Source organism: Pseudorasbora parva, chromosome 15 (genome assembly GCF_024679245.1).
Source record: "Pseudorasbora parva isolate DD20220531a chromosome 15, ASM2467924v1, whole genome shotgun sequence".
Lineage (NCBI taxonomy): Eukaryota > Metazoa > Chordata > Actinopteri > Cypriniformes > Gobionidae > Pseudorasbora > Pseudorasbora parva.
In genome coordinates this window covers 27329491-27346288 of record NC_090186.1, presented here as the reverse complement: position 1 = coordinate 27346288, position 16798 = coordinate 27329491, and the positions used below count along the sequence as shown (strand labels likewise).

Genomic DNA, 16798 nt, shown 5'->3' with positions numbered 1-16798 from the left:
TTTTTCTATTACACAGAAAGTAGCAGCAGAGAAGCCAGAATCTGAGCCAGAGAAAGCTGAGTAAGTTGATTGCTGTAATAAGATATTGTCTTATAATTTTTTCCCCTAAATGTTCTGACATGGCAATGTTTTTAGCACCGAGAATCAGGAGAAAGAAGACAAGGCTAAAGAGGAAACGCCTGAGGAACCAGCAGCAGCAAAACCTGCTCCAAAAGCCAAACGTGGCTCATCCAAAGATGCAAGTCCAGCATTCATGGCCAGCTTCTTTGTAGTGCTTGAAGTCTACAAAACCAAAACGCTAGTAAGAAAAAGCCACATTCACATTTTTTGTTAAACTTCTTTGTCCTGCAGGAAATGTTTAAGTGGCAAAGATGAAAAAAAATTGCTTACTATTTCTCTGTAGAACTACCTGGCTCGTAATTTCTACAACCTTCGTTTTCTGGCTCTGTTTGTGGCCTTCGCCATCAACTTCATCCTGCTCTTCTACAAGGTGTCTTGCAAATAACTTTTCTATTAACTTTAATTTTTCTTAAAAAAAATTCTTAAAAATATGAAGTAGACATTTATAGTATAAAAAACATTTTAAATGACCATGAATGAATGCGCTTGAATATTCACTCTCTAAAGGTGACCGGAGAATTCGAGGATGAGGAAGAGGAGGAAGGATCCTGGGGTGGAGAAGATGAGGAGGATGATGAAGATGGAGGAGGAATGGAATACTTCATTCTTCAGGAGAACACCGGCTACATGGCTCCCACGTTGACTTTCTTGGCTATACTGCACACAGTCATCTCCTTGCTCTGTGTCTTTGGATATTACTGCCTTAAGGTTTATCTTGATTCTTCTAGTTTGGTTATATTTTTCAGGATTAAGAGTACATCAAAGCCAGAGGCTGCACAACAGCTTCCATGTAACCGTGTTTTCTCCTCACTGTAGGTTCCTTTAGTCGTGTTCAAGCGGGAGAAGGAGATTGCTAGGAAGCTTGAGTTTGATGGTTTGTATATTACCGAGCAGCCGTCTGATGATGACATCAAAGGACAGTGGGATCGTTTGGTCATTGCAACTCCGTAAGAAACACTTTTGACATTCTCTTTGGCCTTGGTTATACTCTGTATTAAAGGACAACTCCGGCAAATTTTTAAGTTTATCTTGATCTTTATATCTTTGTGAGTACAGTCAATAGAAAAAAAAAAAAACGGATTGGTGCTTGCAACACGGAGTTATTACAGTTAATGCCCAGAGCCCCCCCACACAGCTAAAACGGCGCTTTGGGGGCATGCACGTAAATGCTGTCTTTGTGCCTCTTAACAGACACAAAATGCAATTAAAATGTCTGTCCAACATGAACAGGTCCCTCACACGACAACGAGATGCGTTTAGCCACTTAGCTACTGTTTAAATTCACCTGTTTTAGCTGGCTAGCTGTGTCTCGTGCTGAAGTCCCATGGGAACGCAGCAGTAGCCGGAAAGTCGAGAAGAGCATCGTGTTTATGAAGGGTCATCGGGTCGTCGGTTTCGATTCTGTACTGCTGATCCGATGAGGACCGCTGCTCGTTCAGTTACCAATCCGTTTTTTTTTTTTTTCTATTGACTGTATTCACAAAGATATATAACGATCACGATAAACTTAAAAATTCGCTGGAGTTGTCCTTTAAGATGTGTTTTGGTCAATGCATTTTGGTCAAGCGAACGTGCCTGGAGATGACCGAAAAGCACATCATGGAGAGCAGCTTTTGTTTCTGCTCTGATAGTCACAAGACCATGCTGAACAATGCGAGTGCATGTTAGAAATCAGGAATGGCAAGAGAACATTGTCTGCAGGAGACTTAAGTTTGATTTGAAGACTGGTGGATTGTGTTCACCGACAGTGTTTTCTGGAAGATTTTTTTCTGAGAAACTCCTTTCTGATATCGCTCCACTATTTTTCACCAAAGCATTGGTGGAATCGGTGATCCTCTGCTCATCTTGACTTCTGAGAGACACTGCCACTCTGAGAGGCTCTTTTTATACCCAATCATGTTGCCACTTGACCTAATACGTTGCAAATTGGTCCTCCAGCTGTTCCTTATATGTACATTTAACTTTTATGGCCTCTTATTGCTACCTGTCCCATCTTTTTTTGGGATGTGTAGCTCTCATGAAATCCAAAATGAGACAATATTTGGCATGATATTACAAAATGATATGTTATCTATATTGCATTGTGAATTAAATACAAGTTAATGAGGGTTTCAGGTTTGTATGTACAATGCCATGAAATACTGTTGAAAATCGATATGCTGTACTAGAATTTACAATAAATATGCATATCGAAACATGCATATCAGAACAAAAAAGTGAGTCAACAGAAAGAAACACTTTTAGGATTTAATATTTATTGGGATTTATTGTTACTTAAATATATTTGTCACTTCATAACCATTTAAAAAGAAACAGTAAAGGCAAATGTGACAAAAAAATTAATGCTGATCAGTTACATGACTTAAGCTATATATATATATATATATATATATATATATATATATATATATATATATATATATATATATATATATATCTAATAATGGATGCTCTAAGGATTGTCATATTAATATGTAAAAAAAAAAAAAAAAAAAAATATATATATATATATATATATATATATATATATATATATATATATATATATATATATATATATATATATATATATATATATATATATATATATATATATATATATCTTTTTTTTTTGTACATATTATGACAATCCTTAGAGCATCCATTATTTTTTGTCATGCATCTGTTAAAATATATTATCACTGGATTTAAGTACTTAACGAACTTACCTGTCTTTCAGGTCCTTCCCTAACAATTACTGGGACAAATTTGTTAAAAGGAAGGTAAGCAGAATCACAATGTTGTGATGTCTTGTGAAGTTACTCTGAAGTTATTTATGGTGCTCCTATTCCACACTTTCTACTGTCTTCTTTAGGTCATCAATAAATACGGTGACTTGTATGGGGCCGAGCGCATAGCTGAACTCCTGGGTCTGGATAAGAGTGCTCTGGACTTTGATCCCACTGAGGAGGCTGTGGTGAAGGAAGCCTCCCTGCTGTCCTGGTGAGCTGACAGGACCCAAAAACATTTGGTTTAAAGGAGCATTAAAATATTCAGCCATGTTTTGGTTTTAAATACAGGTTGAGCTCAATTGATACCAAGTACCACGTATGGAAAATGGGGGTGGTGATGACGGACAATGTGAGTACGGTTCAGATTTGAGAATGTTAGGACGATTATCCTATTTCAGGCCAATAACATTTTTTCTTTTATCTCTAGTCTTTCCTCTACCTGATCTGGTACACCACCATGTCGATTCTGGGACATTACAATAACTTCTTCTTTGCCGCTCATTTGCTGGACATTGCCATGGGCTTTAAGACCTTGAGGACCATCCTCTCTTCTGTGACTCACAATGGCAAACAGGCAAGTGTCATCCAGCAGGGGGTGACTGTAGTACATCTTTACCACAAAATACTTCCAATCTGATGAAAATGCCTCCTTGAATTGAACAGCTGGTGTTGACCGTGGGCCTCCTGGCTGTCGTGGTCTACCTGTACACTGTAGTGGCTTTTAACTTCTTCCGCAAGTTCTACAACAAGAGCGAGGATGAGGACGCGCCTGACATGAAGTGTGATGATATGATGACTGTAAGTATAGGTTTTCGTTTTGAAAGGTTCTCTTGGATTGAATGTGGATTTAGTATGTTTTTGATAATCTGACTCTGGACCACAAAAACTGAGATCTTAAATTGAGATCTATATACCTGAAAGCTGAGTAAACAAGCTTTCCATTGATGAATGGTTTGTTAGGATAGGGCAATATTTGGCATATCCTATAGTTGACTAAATAGTTTACTTAATATCCTAATGATTTTTTTTGCATAAACCCATGCAACTTATGTCTAGGGTTACATATGTTAAACATATTTACATATTTTTAATTAGTTAAATTATGATCAAATAAATGCAGCCATGGTAAAAAAAAAAAAAAAAAAAAAACTTACAAGCCTCAGACTGTACGGAAGTGTGTATATATGCCCAAATTGCTTTGCTAGATCATTACAAACTAAAACAAATCCTATGAATCTTCAGTGCTACCTGTTCCACATGTACGTGGGTGTGAGAGCTGGCGGCGGAATCGGTGATGAAATCGAGGACCCGGCCGGTGACCCTTACGAGCTCTACCGTATTCTGTTTGACATCACCTTCTTCTTCTTTGTCATCGTCATTCTGCTGGCCATCATCCAGGGTATTGCTGCACTGTACTGATTTACATGCTCTATTCAACTCTTTATATTAACACTGCTCTTAAATAGCACTACCCAACCGATCATAACCTCACACTCAGTCATTTGTTTCTTTAGAACCCCAACATAATAGTGAATGCTTTCATTTTTCAACCCAGGTTTGATCATTGATGCCTTCGGTGAGTTGAGAGACCAGCAGGAGCAGGTGAAAGAGGACATGGAGGTGAGTGCTGTCTCACATCCTCCTGTGAAGTCTAAAAGAGCCGTTTGTTCCTGTTTTAATGTTTTGTCTTCGGTCTAGACGAAATGCTTCATTTGTGGAATCGGGAATGACTACTTTGACAGAATCCCGCATGGATTTGAAACCCATACCTTACAAGAGCACAATCTGGCCAACTATTTGTGAGTAAAACCTCTACATGATGTACTATAACTAACATGAACATACAATATGTCATCTGATGACATTTGCATTGTTACAATGCTTCCTTTGTAAACAAATCAACACATCTAAAAAATCTAATGTTCCTATTTAACAGATTCTTCCTGATGTATCTTATCAACAAAGATGAGACTGAACACACTGGTCAGGTAATCTACTAATCTAAGTGAAATGTAATTAATGGAATAAAAATTCATATACTGTTCAAAAGTTGGTAAGATTTGTTTTTCTGTTTTTGTTAGAAGTGTTATGTTCACCTGCATTTATTGCATCAAAATATTATTACAGTGTTGTTGTTTTTTTTACAATTGCTAGGATCTCAATACTTTTTCAAAACTCTTCAGACAGCAATCACAATAGCAGTCAATATGGGCTAAACTGTGGATCATTTATCATTGCCTTGGCACAAAATGCATTCAACAAGTACATCTTTCAAATTAAATCAATTGTCTCATTTAGACACAAACACCACCAAAACTATATGTACCTACAGGCTCATTTTCACGTTCACATACTTTTTTCAAAACCTTAAGAATACAAAACTGAAAAAGAGAGTAATTTGTTAAATTTCTATAGTAATACCCCTGAGGGGGAGGGGGAGAGATAGGGTTTGTCCTCAGGGTTAATTTTTTAATAAACTTTTTAAAAATAAAATAAACTCTTAAAAAATTATATAATAGAATATATGTTTAAGTGATAATATTTTTTAAACAAACTACAATACTTAACATTCATTCAATCTGACTACCACATCAAATTTTGTTTTACAGCGTTGAGCATTATAACCAAACACATTTCTGTTGAGCTTATGAATGTGATGGCCAATCAGAGGTGTTCAGATTAGTCATCACTCAGAAACCAAAAAATAAACTATTTTTGGGGAATTCAAACAGGGAAGTTATCTAGTTGAAAGTTCCCACAGTTTTCCAACCAACTTTCAACTTTTGGAAAAGTAACCTAAAGTAGAAATTGACAAATGTTCTAGCGATAAAAAACAGAACAACAGGTCTAATGTTAGGGCATGAATATTTGCCCCAAATGTCATGGACATTTATTGGTAGAAATGTGTATGAACCCTGGTTAGAATATAACGTTAGAAGTTATAAATGTTAAAAAATAACATTAGTTGAATGCTAGAATTTAACGTTAGACGCTAACATTACAATATAACTTTAGTTAAAAGTTAAAATATAACGTTAGTTGAACATTAGAATATAACGTTAGAGGATAATGTGAAAATATAACGTTAGAATATAACATTTGAGGCTAACGTTGCAATATAACTTTAGTTTAATGTTAGAATAGAAATCTTAGATTATACTGTCATGGAAATGTATTGGTAGAAATGTGTATGAACCCTGCAAACTTTTTATACATGTCTCAGTTCATTCTTCCATAACATTGGCAGTGTTTTAGTAGTTTTAGTGCATTATGAATGTGAAAATAACTGCTGTGTCAAATTATAAGTTGGTTGGGAGAATTGTGGAAAGAGTTTTGAAAAAAGTGACCCAAGTATTGAGAAATGCATCCTAGCGATTGTTTAAAAAAAACACATAAATAACGTAAAATAACTTTTATATTTTAATATTATTATCATTGTTAAAAAAAGTTGTGCTGCTTAATATTTTTGTGGAAACTGATACATTTTGTTCAATATTTTTGGAAGAATAGCTGAGGTCTGCACTTTTTTTAACATTATCGTTTAATTAAAAGTATATAAATATTTTTTAATGATTACCAGATTATCAAAGATTTGAACGTTCATGTATATTATTATATTTAATAAATGATATAATCACATTACTTCTCTGTCCTTTTACTATAGGAGTCGTATGTTTGGAAGATGTATCAGGAGAGGTGCTGGGATTTCTTCCCTGCTGGAGACTGCTTCCGGAAGCAATACGAGGACCAGCTGGGCTAGAGGACATACTGTTGTCCTCAGTCCAAATATGAGAGAAATCACATACTCCAACCTACATGAGCTCCTACTATAAAGGGATTTTGGGATCTTATGTAGGTTGGACACAACATCCTAAACTAGCTCTCATCAAATGCTGCTCACTGATTCATCCAATCAAAAAAAACCTCAGCCATTTCTACACCAGAAATGAACGACATATCGAGAACTCATTGTGATCAAGCCAAAAATGTGAACTCAAGTACAACATTGAGAAGAAGAAAAACAAACTGTAGCACACATTGCCAAATTAAGACACAAGCCATGTTTGATAAAAAACAAAACACAAAACACATGGTAAATTGCCTCATTTGCTTAACTCACAAATGCACATGACCTTGTGAGATGAGATGTTACCATATATACTGTATGTTTTTGATGTGTTGAATGAACGTCTACACAAATATGCACAAGCATACCTTCTGAGTGCCAAACACAATTTATGCCTGTTTGACGTAAAAACAAACGACAACAAGAAAAATACTATGAAGAATGTGCAATGCCTTTAAGGACGGTAATCTGACTGGTGGAATGAGAAATATAAAGATCATCTGCTTCAGTCCACTAATGTTTCTCATACAGCAAAGTGCCTTAAGACAAGAGACTATGCAAACATTTGGTTCCCGCTCATGATTCGCTAGTTTGCAATTTAGTTTAGACTCGCTGACAGTCTCACCTGGGTTTGTAGTTTTGTCGCTTTAGTTGATGGTTCATGAGTAAAGATGATCAATGCTTTTTTAAATGTTTGATTAAGGTTAAATAACTAAAATCATGTCTGCCTGATCATTTATGAAGTATGATTGCAAAACAATGGAAATCTATATTCAAGGACAAAAATGATTAACAAAATTATTGAACAGTCAATACTGTAAACTGCTATTGTATGGCCATTTATATGTATGTAGTGGCTTTGGTGATTTGTTGTTTGTTTTGAGCAGGGGGAACGAAAATAAAGTAGCCAATGCAATAAATCCCAGCTGGCAATAGCTGCATTTAATCTGAATGCAATCAGACAAATGAGGAGTGAGAATATGATGCGTCTGAAACTGTTACATGGCATTACATCAGCATTTTAAGAGTAATATATTGATGAAGCATTTTATATTCCACATGGCTGAATTAGTTGTGGCTATTAGAAGACTTCATGAAGCGTCACAGTATGATGTACACGTCCACACAGAAGTAACGTCGACAGCATTAGCAAAGCCACATGCGCTGATTTAATCCACAGCAGGGAGGAAAGTGCTTCTCTCAGGTCAGGAGATCATGCTGTCCAACCAGTCCTCCAGATCCTCCTCTGTCACTTCCTGCCTCGTAGGAACTTCAGGTTCAATCTTCACTTCTGGATTCGTCTCTTTCATAACGACCGTTTGAGTGTCTCTCTCTTCTTCCTCTGATCCTGTTGAGGTGATCATATTTTTACACCATGTTCTGGAAGATACTTTAAATCTAGAAGATTGATGCACATAGTAGTTCAACAGAATCAAAACTCAAAATAAGTTCCGAAAAAGATTTTGGTTGGCAAAATGTTTTTGAATGCGCACCTTGAATACTTTGATCAAAAATACAGTAAAAACATACAGTATTTTTTATATATTTTAAAAATCTATTTATTCCTGCGACGGTAAAGTAGCCATATCTTCAATCTCCAGTTACCAATGTTGAAAACATTTGTGCTGCTTAATGTCTTTGTGGAAACCATACTTCGATTTAAGTTTTTAGGATTCTTTAAATAGAAAGTTAAAAAAGAACAGCATTTACTTGAAACAGATTTTTTGTTTGTAACACTTTCCTGTCACTACTGTCATCAATATAATGTGTCACTAATGAATAAAAGTATACATTTCTTCCACAAAAATCTTACTGACCATAAACTTTTGAACAGTAGTGTGATTATTTATAAGGTGATAAAAGAAAAAACACTGGTATTAAAACAATTTGGCAAAATTTAGCTTAGACCTTGGCATTTCATGTAAATAATCAGTTTGTCATGAATCTCTAGATGGCCCAGACTGATGGGTTCTGTCCTAACCAAGCTGATTATATTCAGAGTTTTAAGTTCTTGGTACAAGCTGATGGTTCATGTCAACTCTGCAGCCAGTGAGCTGCTGCTCAACATTTAAATGGCTGGTTATCATTTAAAGTTCCTCTGAAACCAAAGACTTTATATATATATATACGAAGACGGTAAACTCTGAGTACAACGGGAGTTGTATCAACAGGAGATAGTACACACGGGCAGGACTTACATGCTCCGAGAACAGATGCTGCACTAGTGATTAAAAAACACACACACAGGTCTGATACAGCCCAGTAAAATCTCACATTTGAGTTTTAAAAATTATTAGTTACATTTATATAGCGCTTTTCTAGGCACTTAAAACACTTTACATATTGAAGGGGGAATCTCCTCAACCACCACCAATGTGCAGTATCCACCTGGATGATGCGACGGCAGCCATATTGCGCCAGAACGCTCACCACACACACCAGCTTAATGGTGGAGAGGAGACAAAAAGGGCTCCTTTATTTCACAGTAGATTCATTTAGATTGATAATAGCGGGTAATAGGCTTGCTGCGATAGTTGGTGTTGACAGTGTTCAAGCGTAATACTGGTTACATCACTTGCCCGCCGTGGCACCCCCCCCCCCCCCCTCCCCCTCCACCCACCATTTAGATAATTTGATTACTATAAAATTTGATTACTATAAAAAAAAATTGAATTAAGTTCAGTTAGAGAACAGACACTACAAATAAAAACTGAATGTGTCTGCAGTGTTAGCCAAATGAGAGTCACAGCACATCAGCAGGAGTCCGATTTCATTTATCACGAGAGTGAGGAGCTGAATGACAAGATGATAGTGGAAGATTTGGTTTCAAAAGCGAAATGTAAAACGCCTATTTAGGTGAGTTTGTCAATGGTTTGTTGTTGTGTGTTCATTAGGAATAATAGGCCAATGAACCCATCATCCAAGCAACCCACCGGTGAATTGGTGCTAATTCTAAATCATTCAATCACGACGCATCTCTCCGAACTTTACTTACAGTTAAGAATTAGCGCCAGCTCAGAGGCGGGTTGCTTGAATGATGGGTTCATTGGGCTATTATTCTTAATGGAAAACATTGATTAACCGGTGGGAACATTTCCTCACCATCACATCCCTTTAGGGTAAAAAGGCTAATACATTTTGTTTCTATTCTATTTTCCACAATGTCAAACCAATGTAGCTTAACCCAAAATGCAAGTTCAGGCATGTGCTTCTGTCTGTACAAGCTCATGTTGTGTGCTCTAGACAGAGAATACTTCAGTTGCAGGGGACACTTTAGTCAAGAGGTCTTCAAACCTGCTCCTGGGTACCCGCTGTTCTGAAAAGTTTTATTTCCAACCTGCTTCAGAACACCTGCCCATGTGTTTTCAAGCGATCCTGAAGAGCTTGATTAGCTGCTTCAGGTGTGTTTGATTAGGGTGGGAAATAAACTCTGCAGGGCAGTGGGTCCCCAGGAGCAGGGTTGAAGACCTCTGCTTTAGTATGCTAAGAAGAAGCAAATATATTTATTAACTATAACGAGTTTGACCAGATTTTATAATATAAACAAAGTGCAAATGAGAATCGTTTCCAGGGTGATGCCAGGTGTGCAAAAATCGAATACCGACCCACCAGATGAATATTCGGGTCCAGCCCTAGTAAATTGCTAATCATACAAGCAGCAGTGTCTATGCACTTGTATATCATTCAGTATAAACTCGATAGTACAGTCGGCAATACGAGAATTTAATGCTAGAGCTTTCATGTAAACAGGTTCATCTAATTTAGGGGTCCCCAATCTATCATATAATCTAACCCTATAAAGGCATTGTTTAGCTGTTTCAGGTGTGTTTTAATGGGGTTGGAGCTAAACTCTGCAGGACAGTAACCCTCCAGGACCGAGATTAGGGACCCCTGATCTAATCAATGCCACTGACCCTGCAAATATGCAAAAAAGAACGATAGGAATGAACAATATGAAACGTCAGTTTATGAACACCCAGGATTAAAAGTTAACACCAAATTATGAGTATCGTGAAGCAAGAAAAAACCAGGATTAAGTTTATCCTGGGTTAAGAATGACCCAGGGTTAACTATTTCAAGTATGAATAGCCCTATAGTGCACATTGCTACCTAGGCAAGGTTGAGCTTTTGGCTCAGGCACACATATATTTAGGTCATTTGTTAAATAGAGTGGTGCAGGTATGACATCACTTTGTAGGCTAAAACGTGAAAGTGAGTTTTAACACTTGTTCCCCCGTCCCAAAGTCAAAAATTTTTTTGAATGGGGTTTTGGTTAAATGGCTAAAATAAGGTATGTGGTGGTGAACGCTGATAACTGTGTTGACTGTGGCTCTTTCTTGCAAGAAATAAACCTATATAAAGATAATTGCCTAATGTTTGTCTCTAATTCAGTAAAGAGATCAAGTTAATTATTTTGCCATTACAAACTGTATCTGATTTCCAAACCCTACTTAGTTAATTTGTAACTGAAGGTTACTACTTTTAGTTAGTTACAGTACCCTCCAAAACCTTAACACAAAAGAACAAACATATATACCAATTTATGTGAATACCTTGTGTTAGGGTGTTCATCACATTATCTGTTGTAGTGTGGGATTCAACTGAAGACATTTCTGTGATGGGTTTCTGCAAGCTGAGGAGAATGTCAAGCTCCTGGTCAGCCTCATCCGTGGCAGTAAGGACAGCTGTGGGGACACAGAGTGACACTGTGGTGCCTGAAACAGGTTTTATAGTGCCGGAAATGCCCAGGCCTGGCTCTCGGCCTGCCTGCGAAGCTTTCAGTGTCGAGTCGGTTCTGTGAGGGACTGTCACCGGCGGCAGTTCAACAGGAGTAGTCACCTGAAACACATTAAAGCTCAAGTACATCATACTTTACTATACTAGCATTTCATAGTATTTCAACAAAAAAGCAATTGATCTACCTGAACAAGCTCAGCCTCCAGGTCCAGTCTGGTATGCAGTGGAAGCTCTTGAAGTGACTGAGCTAAAGCTGAAAGGTCTGTAAAAAGAGCTGGAATCTGGAGAAGTCACAATCAACCATGAGAAGAGATTTCCTCAAAAAACTCTGGAAACTGGAAAAGTAAATCTTAATATTTAGAGACTTGAGAAATTACTGGCCATGCACCTGATTTTTTGCCAATGAGTCCATCTCCCAGTCCTTCTCATCAGAGAACCTGAACTGTGTGAAGGAGTCCCCTGAAACATTTAAACAGGCAATAAATTGATAAAAAAATATATCACTCAGAGCTTAACCAGAGTACGTAATGTGAGTCACCAGCTAATGTATTTGTTTTGATACAACACTTTCAGGAAGATTGGATTGAATTCTTTAGTGTTGGAGAAATTATTGATGTGTAAAGTTTATTTTTTTTATTCCTAATTATTACACTACTACATCATCAACAAACTCAAAATTCTCAAAATGTTATAATATTTACTATCAAATATTATTCATATTTGACAGTAAATTTATACAAATCTTACTAACTCTTATTAAAAATACATTAATAATGATATTTGATTTAATTCAAAATTTTAAATCAATATTAAAATAATGCAATAATAATATCAGAATATGTGTATCATTTACCAGGATTAAAATGATCCATTAACAAATTTAATTGAAAAATACTACAATTGTTATTTTAGTATTCTTTATATACTTTTATTGTAATTAAATTTATATTTTAAATTAGTCTTAAACTAAAATTGTAATGAAAACTGAAAATGTAAAAATGTAGTAAAAATTTGCTTTTGTCTTTTTTTACCATTTCTATTTAGCTTTCATTTTTGTAATTCCATTATGAGTAATTAATGTACTTCAGCTTAAAATTATTTTATTTTAGTTACCAAGGCAAAATTTCTATTTTTTTGTTTTGTTTTTCCTTATAATATTTGTATTAGATTTGAAGCTTGGTTTCAATTAACGAAAATGATTTTTAATAGTTTGTCAACAATAACTGCTGTACTTTCCTAGACCCTGTATTGCTGTAACATGACAATTATTGATGATATCTTCCACTTTGTTTTTACTCCACAAGCCAAGAAAAACAACTCTGGGATCTGCACAGTCAGTTCACTGCACACCATCACAGCAGCAGCTGAACGCGTGTCATCTTCTGAAGTCATTTTCACCTTGACACAAGCAGTGTGAAATCTGAGGCGGCAGCAAGTTGGGACAGCTGAAGAAAGAAGCCGTGGGTCTGTCACACACAGCTGTCCAGCCAGGGGGAGGCAGAATAGCAGGCGTCCTGCCTCAGAAACACTCTTTCACACACTTGCCAACTGCAGTTGGCCAAACTGACAGGGATGATACAGCGCAGGGTCTCAAGGTCAAGTAGAGGGATCCTTCTTCAAAAGCGAGCATTCTGGCACCAAAGGCTCCATTAAAAAGGGAAACAAGATGTGCCTAAAGATGTAAATTTAACAAAGATTTTGTCTATATACTAGCCCAGTGACTCAGAACCGACGTCATAGGAAACCAGATTCCTCCTAAAACCGAGCAGACTGCCGAGTACGCAGTGGTTGATGTCATCGATGTAGAAAATGCTGTTATGAGTGGCTGAAGAGCTGTGGACAGGAGAAGCCATCCAGGCAAGTTCATCACGTTTCCTTCACTTGCAGTGACAGCACCATGGAAACTGCTGCCATAACAATGAGCAAATGTCCTGCTGTCAGCATGTGCGGCGAGGGCCAGCTTAGCATTATCAGAGAGAGTAGTGTGTGGTTAGCCAATATAACAAACCAGCTGCATGTGACATGCATACTGCTGTGCTGCACTACTTATGCTAAAGACACCGTTTGTACAAGTGCAAGAATAACTGAAGAAATAATATGAATACTGGGACACAAAAATATAGAATGCGTTGGTTGATACCAAAACCAACATTTTTGTTATGGCTGTAAAAAATTATTAAAAAAATAAGTTACCTGCATGGTTGCCTTAAAGTTTTAATTTCAGTGAACTCAAAATTTTAAGTTAATTCAAATAAACATTTTTGAAAATCGACCACCTTTATTAAAATATTATTAAATGGTTTGCTAAGCTTATTGAGCAATATCGCACATGTAATAACCAAGTGGCAACCTTCCCATAATACGGAAGTTAATTAAACTGCAATTCCTCGACAGGCCACTAGGGACCGGCTAGAGAGACTTGCACTCTCAGAGCTTGCATGCTTCCACTGCAAGTGGCGTCACTTACTACCTACTCTCTGCTGCCCAATAGCGCCTGCATATCTCCCAATATGGTTCAAGAGTCATTGCCGTACACACACACACACACACACACACATACACACATATATTATATATATATATACACACATTTATTATATTATACACACACACATACATATACAGACGTGTTGTGGTAAAAAAAGAAGTGGGTAAACTATAAATTCTGGGTGACCGCATGGTAAGGTGGGCCACTGCCTACTGGTGTATGCAGCCCGATCTCACGGCAATTCGTACTAATTTTACGAGGTGGGTAATATGAGCACATACGAGAGAACACACTAGAACATATTCACATTAAACAAGCTGGAATCAAAGAATTTTACTTTTGTCTTAAAAAATTACTCAAGCCGACTAATCGAATTGCTGGAATCGTATTTCTGGGTTATTTTTGTGGATTGCAAGTGACGTCGTAGGCAGCTGAGAGCAGGTAAGTTACTGCAAGTGACATCACTTGCAGAGGAAACAGTTGACTGAGCGTGCAAGGCTGCAGCCAGACCCTATTGCCAGAAGGGAACAGAATCTCACTAAGCCCTATGTTAAAATGCCCAATTTTACAGCATATAAAGAAATGTTTACAGCCTGGTACAAACTGTGTTTTCGGTCTATATGGCTAATTTGCCCTTCAAGACAACTGTGAGGGGGGGGGTGAATTTTTTCTCATTTGTTTACATTATATAAAGCCTTACAGTTCTGCATAATTAAAGGTGTGGCCCCATTGATTGACAGGTGGATAGCTATTTATCCGCTGTTTGTTAGTCATTGCGTCACCTAAGCTCCGCCCACATCCCACCACTTTGCCCATTTTCTGTTATCCGGTCGTGACGCGCTGCCAAGATGGCAATGACCAGCTCGTCTCTACTTTACACTTCAGAACTTCAGAATCCTATGGGTGACGTCACATCCATATTTTTTTACAGTCTATAGTAAAATAGCCTATAGCCTATAGCTACTATAAACAGTCTATAGCCTACTACAGCACGACTGCATGTTGGATGTTGGAAGTTCAATAAAATGCTGCTGTGTAATAAAAAAATACTGTTTCCTGTGCAGACAACAATAGTTAAAGCAGTTTACCCAATCATTTTACTCAACCCTCACCACCACTTGAAAATATAAATTATATGAAGGAATCAATTTCTTCTTCTTTTTCTTTTGGCTGTTCCCTTCAGGGGTGGGCACAGTGAATCATCTGCCTCCATCTATCCTCCTTCACTACATCCATAAACCTCCTCTTTGGTCTTCCTCTCGACCTCCTGCCTGGCAGCTCTAACCTCAGCATCCTTTTACCGATATATTCACTCTCCCTCCTCTGAACATGTCAACCTGGCCTCTCTAACTTTGTCTCCAAAACATCTCACATGTGCTGTTCCTCTGATGTACTCATTCCTGATCCTATCCATCCTCGTCACTCCCAAAGAGAACCTCAACATCTTCAGCTCTGCTACCTCTAGCTCTTCCTCCTGTCTTTTCCTCAGTGCAACTGTCTCCAAACCATAAGACATCGCTGGTCTCACTACTGTCCTGTACACCTTTCCTTTCATTCTTGCTGGTACACTTTTATCACACAACAGACCTGACACTTTCCTCCACCCATTCCAACCTGCCTGCACACGCTTCTTCACCTCTTTTCCACACTCCCCATTGCTCTGGTCTGTTGACCCTAAGTACTTAAAATCCTGCACTTTCTTTACCTCTTCTCCCTGTAACCTCACTGTTCCACTTGGTTCTCTCTCATTCACACACATGTATTCTGTCTTGCTGCGACTAACCTTCATCCCTCTTCTCTCCAGAGCAAACCTCCACCTCTCTAGACTTTCCTCCACCTGCTTCCTGCTCTCACTACTGATCACAATGTCATCCGCAAACATCATAGTCCATGGAGATGTCATCTGTCTGACCTCATCTGTCATCCTGTTCATCATCACCGCAAACAAGAAGGGGCTCAGAGCCGATCCTTGATGCAGACCCACCTTCACGGTCAAGTCCTTTGTCTCACCTACGGCACACCTTACCACTGTCCTACTGCTCTCATACATATCCTGTACCACTCTAACATACTTCTCTGCCACTCCAGACCTCCTCTCTTGGCACTCTGTCATATGCTTTCTCTAAATCTACAAAGACACAATGCATCAATTTATTAATTTGAAATAGAATATGAATACATAAAAAAAAAGACTTTTTAAATTGTAAAAAATTATAAATATTCAAATTGATTAATTCATGCTCAATGTAGTTAAAAGTAACAGTCAAAATTATGGAAGCTTGTTCCTGCCATTGAATAAAAAATAGAGATAATTGTTACTTTTCCTCGCAATTCCAAGTTTATATAACTTTTTTCTCCGAAAAACAAAACAAAACTTGCAATTCCTCGCAACTGTGAGTTTATATTGCAATTCTGAGAAAAAAAGTCAGAATTGTGAGTCATTACAAGGCAGAAACAATTCTGTTTCATTACGAGGCAGAAACAAACAAAATAATGAATGCAATGATTTTTTTCCCACTTTTCAAGTGATTTATTAGATGTAACATTTAAATTTCTTTTCTTCATCCATTTTCCAAATTGTATTTTATTCTTTTTTCAAAACAAGTTAAAAAAAATGCCATTAGACAGTTTCAGACTTTCAAACGAAATGCATAACCAGAAGTTGACTGCATTAAAAAAATGGCTGATGCGAATGGAAGAGCAGTTGTCAATAGGAGCGCTGATGAAGTGCTGGCACAATATCAGTGTGACAGATGTGTGTCTCTCTGCAGGCTGGCGTCCTCTGACCCGCTCTCTCAATGAGTGAGAGCAGCGGCACAGGAAGCCACGCTACAA

At 37.5% G+C, this 16798-nt stretch overlaps 2 protein-coding genes across 2 annotated transcripts in view; one reads left to right on the top strand and one right to left on the bottom strand.

Moving 5' to 3' along the window:
* Positions 1-7421, top strand: part of ryr3 (ryanodine receptor 3) — a 132543-nt gene extending 125122 nt beyond the window's left edge. The window contains exons 91-105 of the mRNA XM_067417529.1: positions 17-60; positions 136-301; positions 404-490; positions 628-828; positions 937-1067; positions 2840-2882; positions 2975-3102; positions 3180-3240; positions 3319-3465; positions 3555-3689; positions 4134-4290; positions 4447-4511; positions 4590-4690; positions 4828-4879; positions 6556-7421. Coding sequence (XP_067273630.1) covers positions 17-60; positions 136-301; positions 404-490; positions 628-828; positions 937-1067; positions 2840-2882; positions 2975-3102; positions 3180-3240; positions 3319-3465; positions 3555-3689; positions 4134-4290; positions 4447-4511; positions 4590-4690; positions 4828-4879; positions 6556-6651 — 1614 coding nt within the window. The 3' untranslated portion in view covers positions 6652-7421. The remainder of the gene's footprint in view (positions 1-16; positions 61-135; positions 302-403; positions 491-627; positions 829-936; positions 1068-2839; positions 2883-2974; positions 3103-3179; positions 3241-3318; positions 3466-3554; positions 3690-4133; positions 4291-4446; positions 4512-4589; positions 4691-4827; positions 4880-6555) is intronic.
* A 232-nt stretch (positions 7422-7653) lies between these two features.
* The window catches only part of aven (apoptosis, caspase activation inhibitor), a 27107-nt gene continuing 17962 nt past the window's right edge, over positions 7654-16798 (bottom strand). The window contains exons 3-6 of the mRNA XM_067417532.1: positions 11864-11934; positions 11661-11756; positions 11292-11577; positions 7654-8086 (exon numbers count right to left, since the gene is read on the bottom strand). Coding sequence (XP_067273633.1) covers positions 7944-8086; positions 11292-11577; positions 11661-11756; positions 11864-11934 — 596 coding nt within the window. The 3' untranslated portion in view covers positions 7654-7943. The remainder of the gene's footprint in view (positions 8087-11291; positions 11578-11660; positions 11757-11863; positions 11935-16798) is intronic.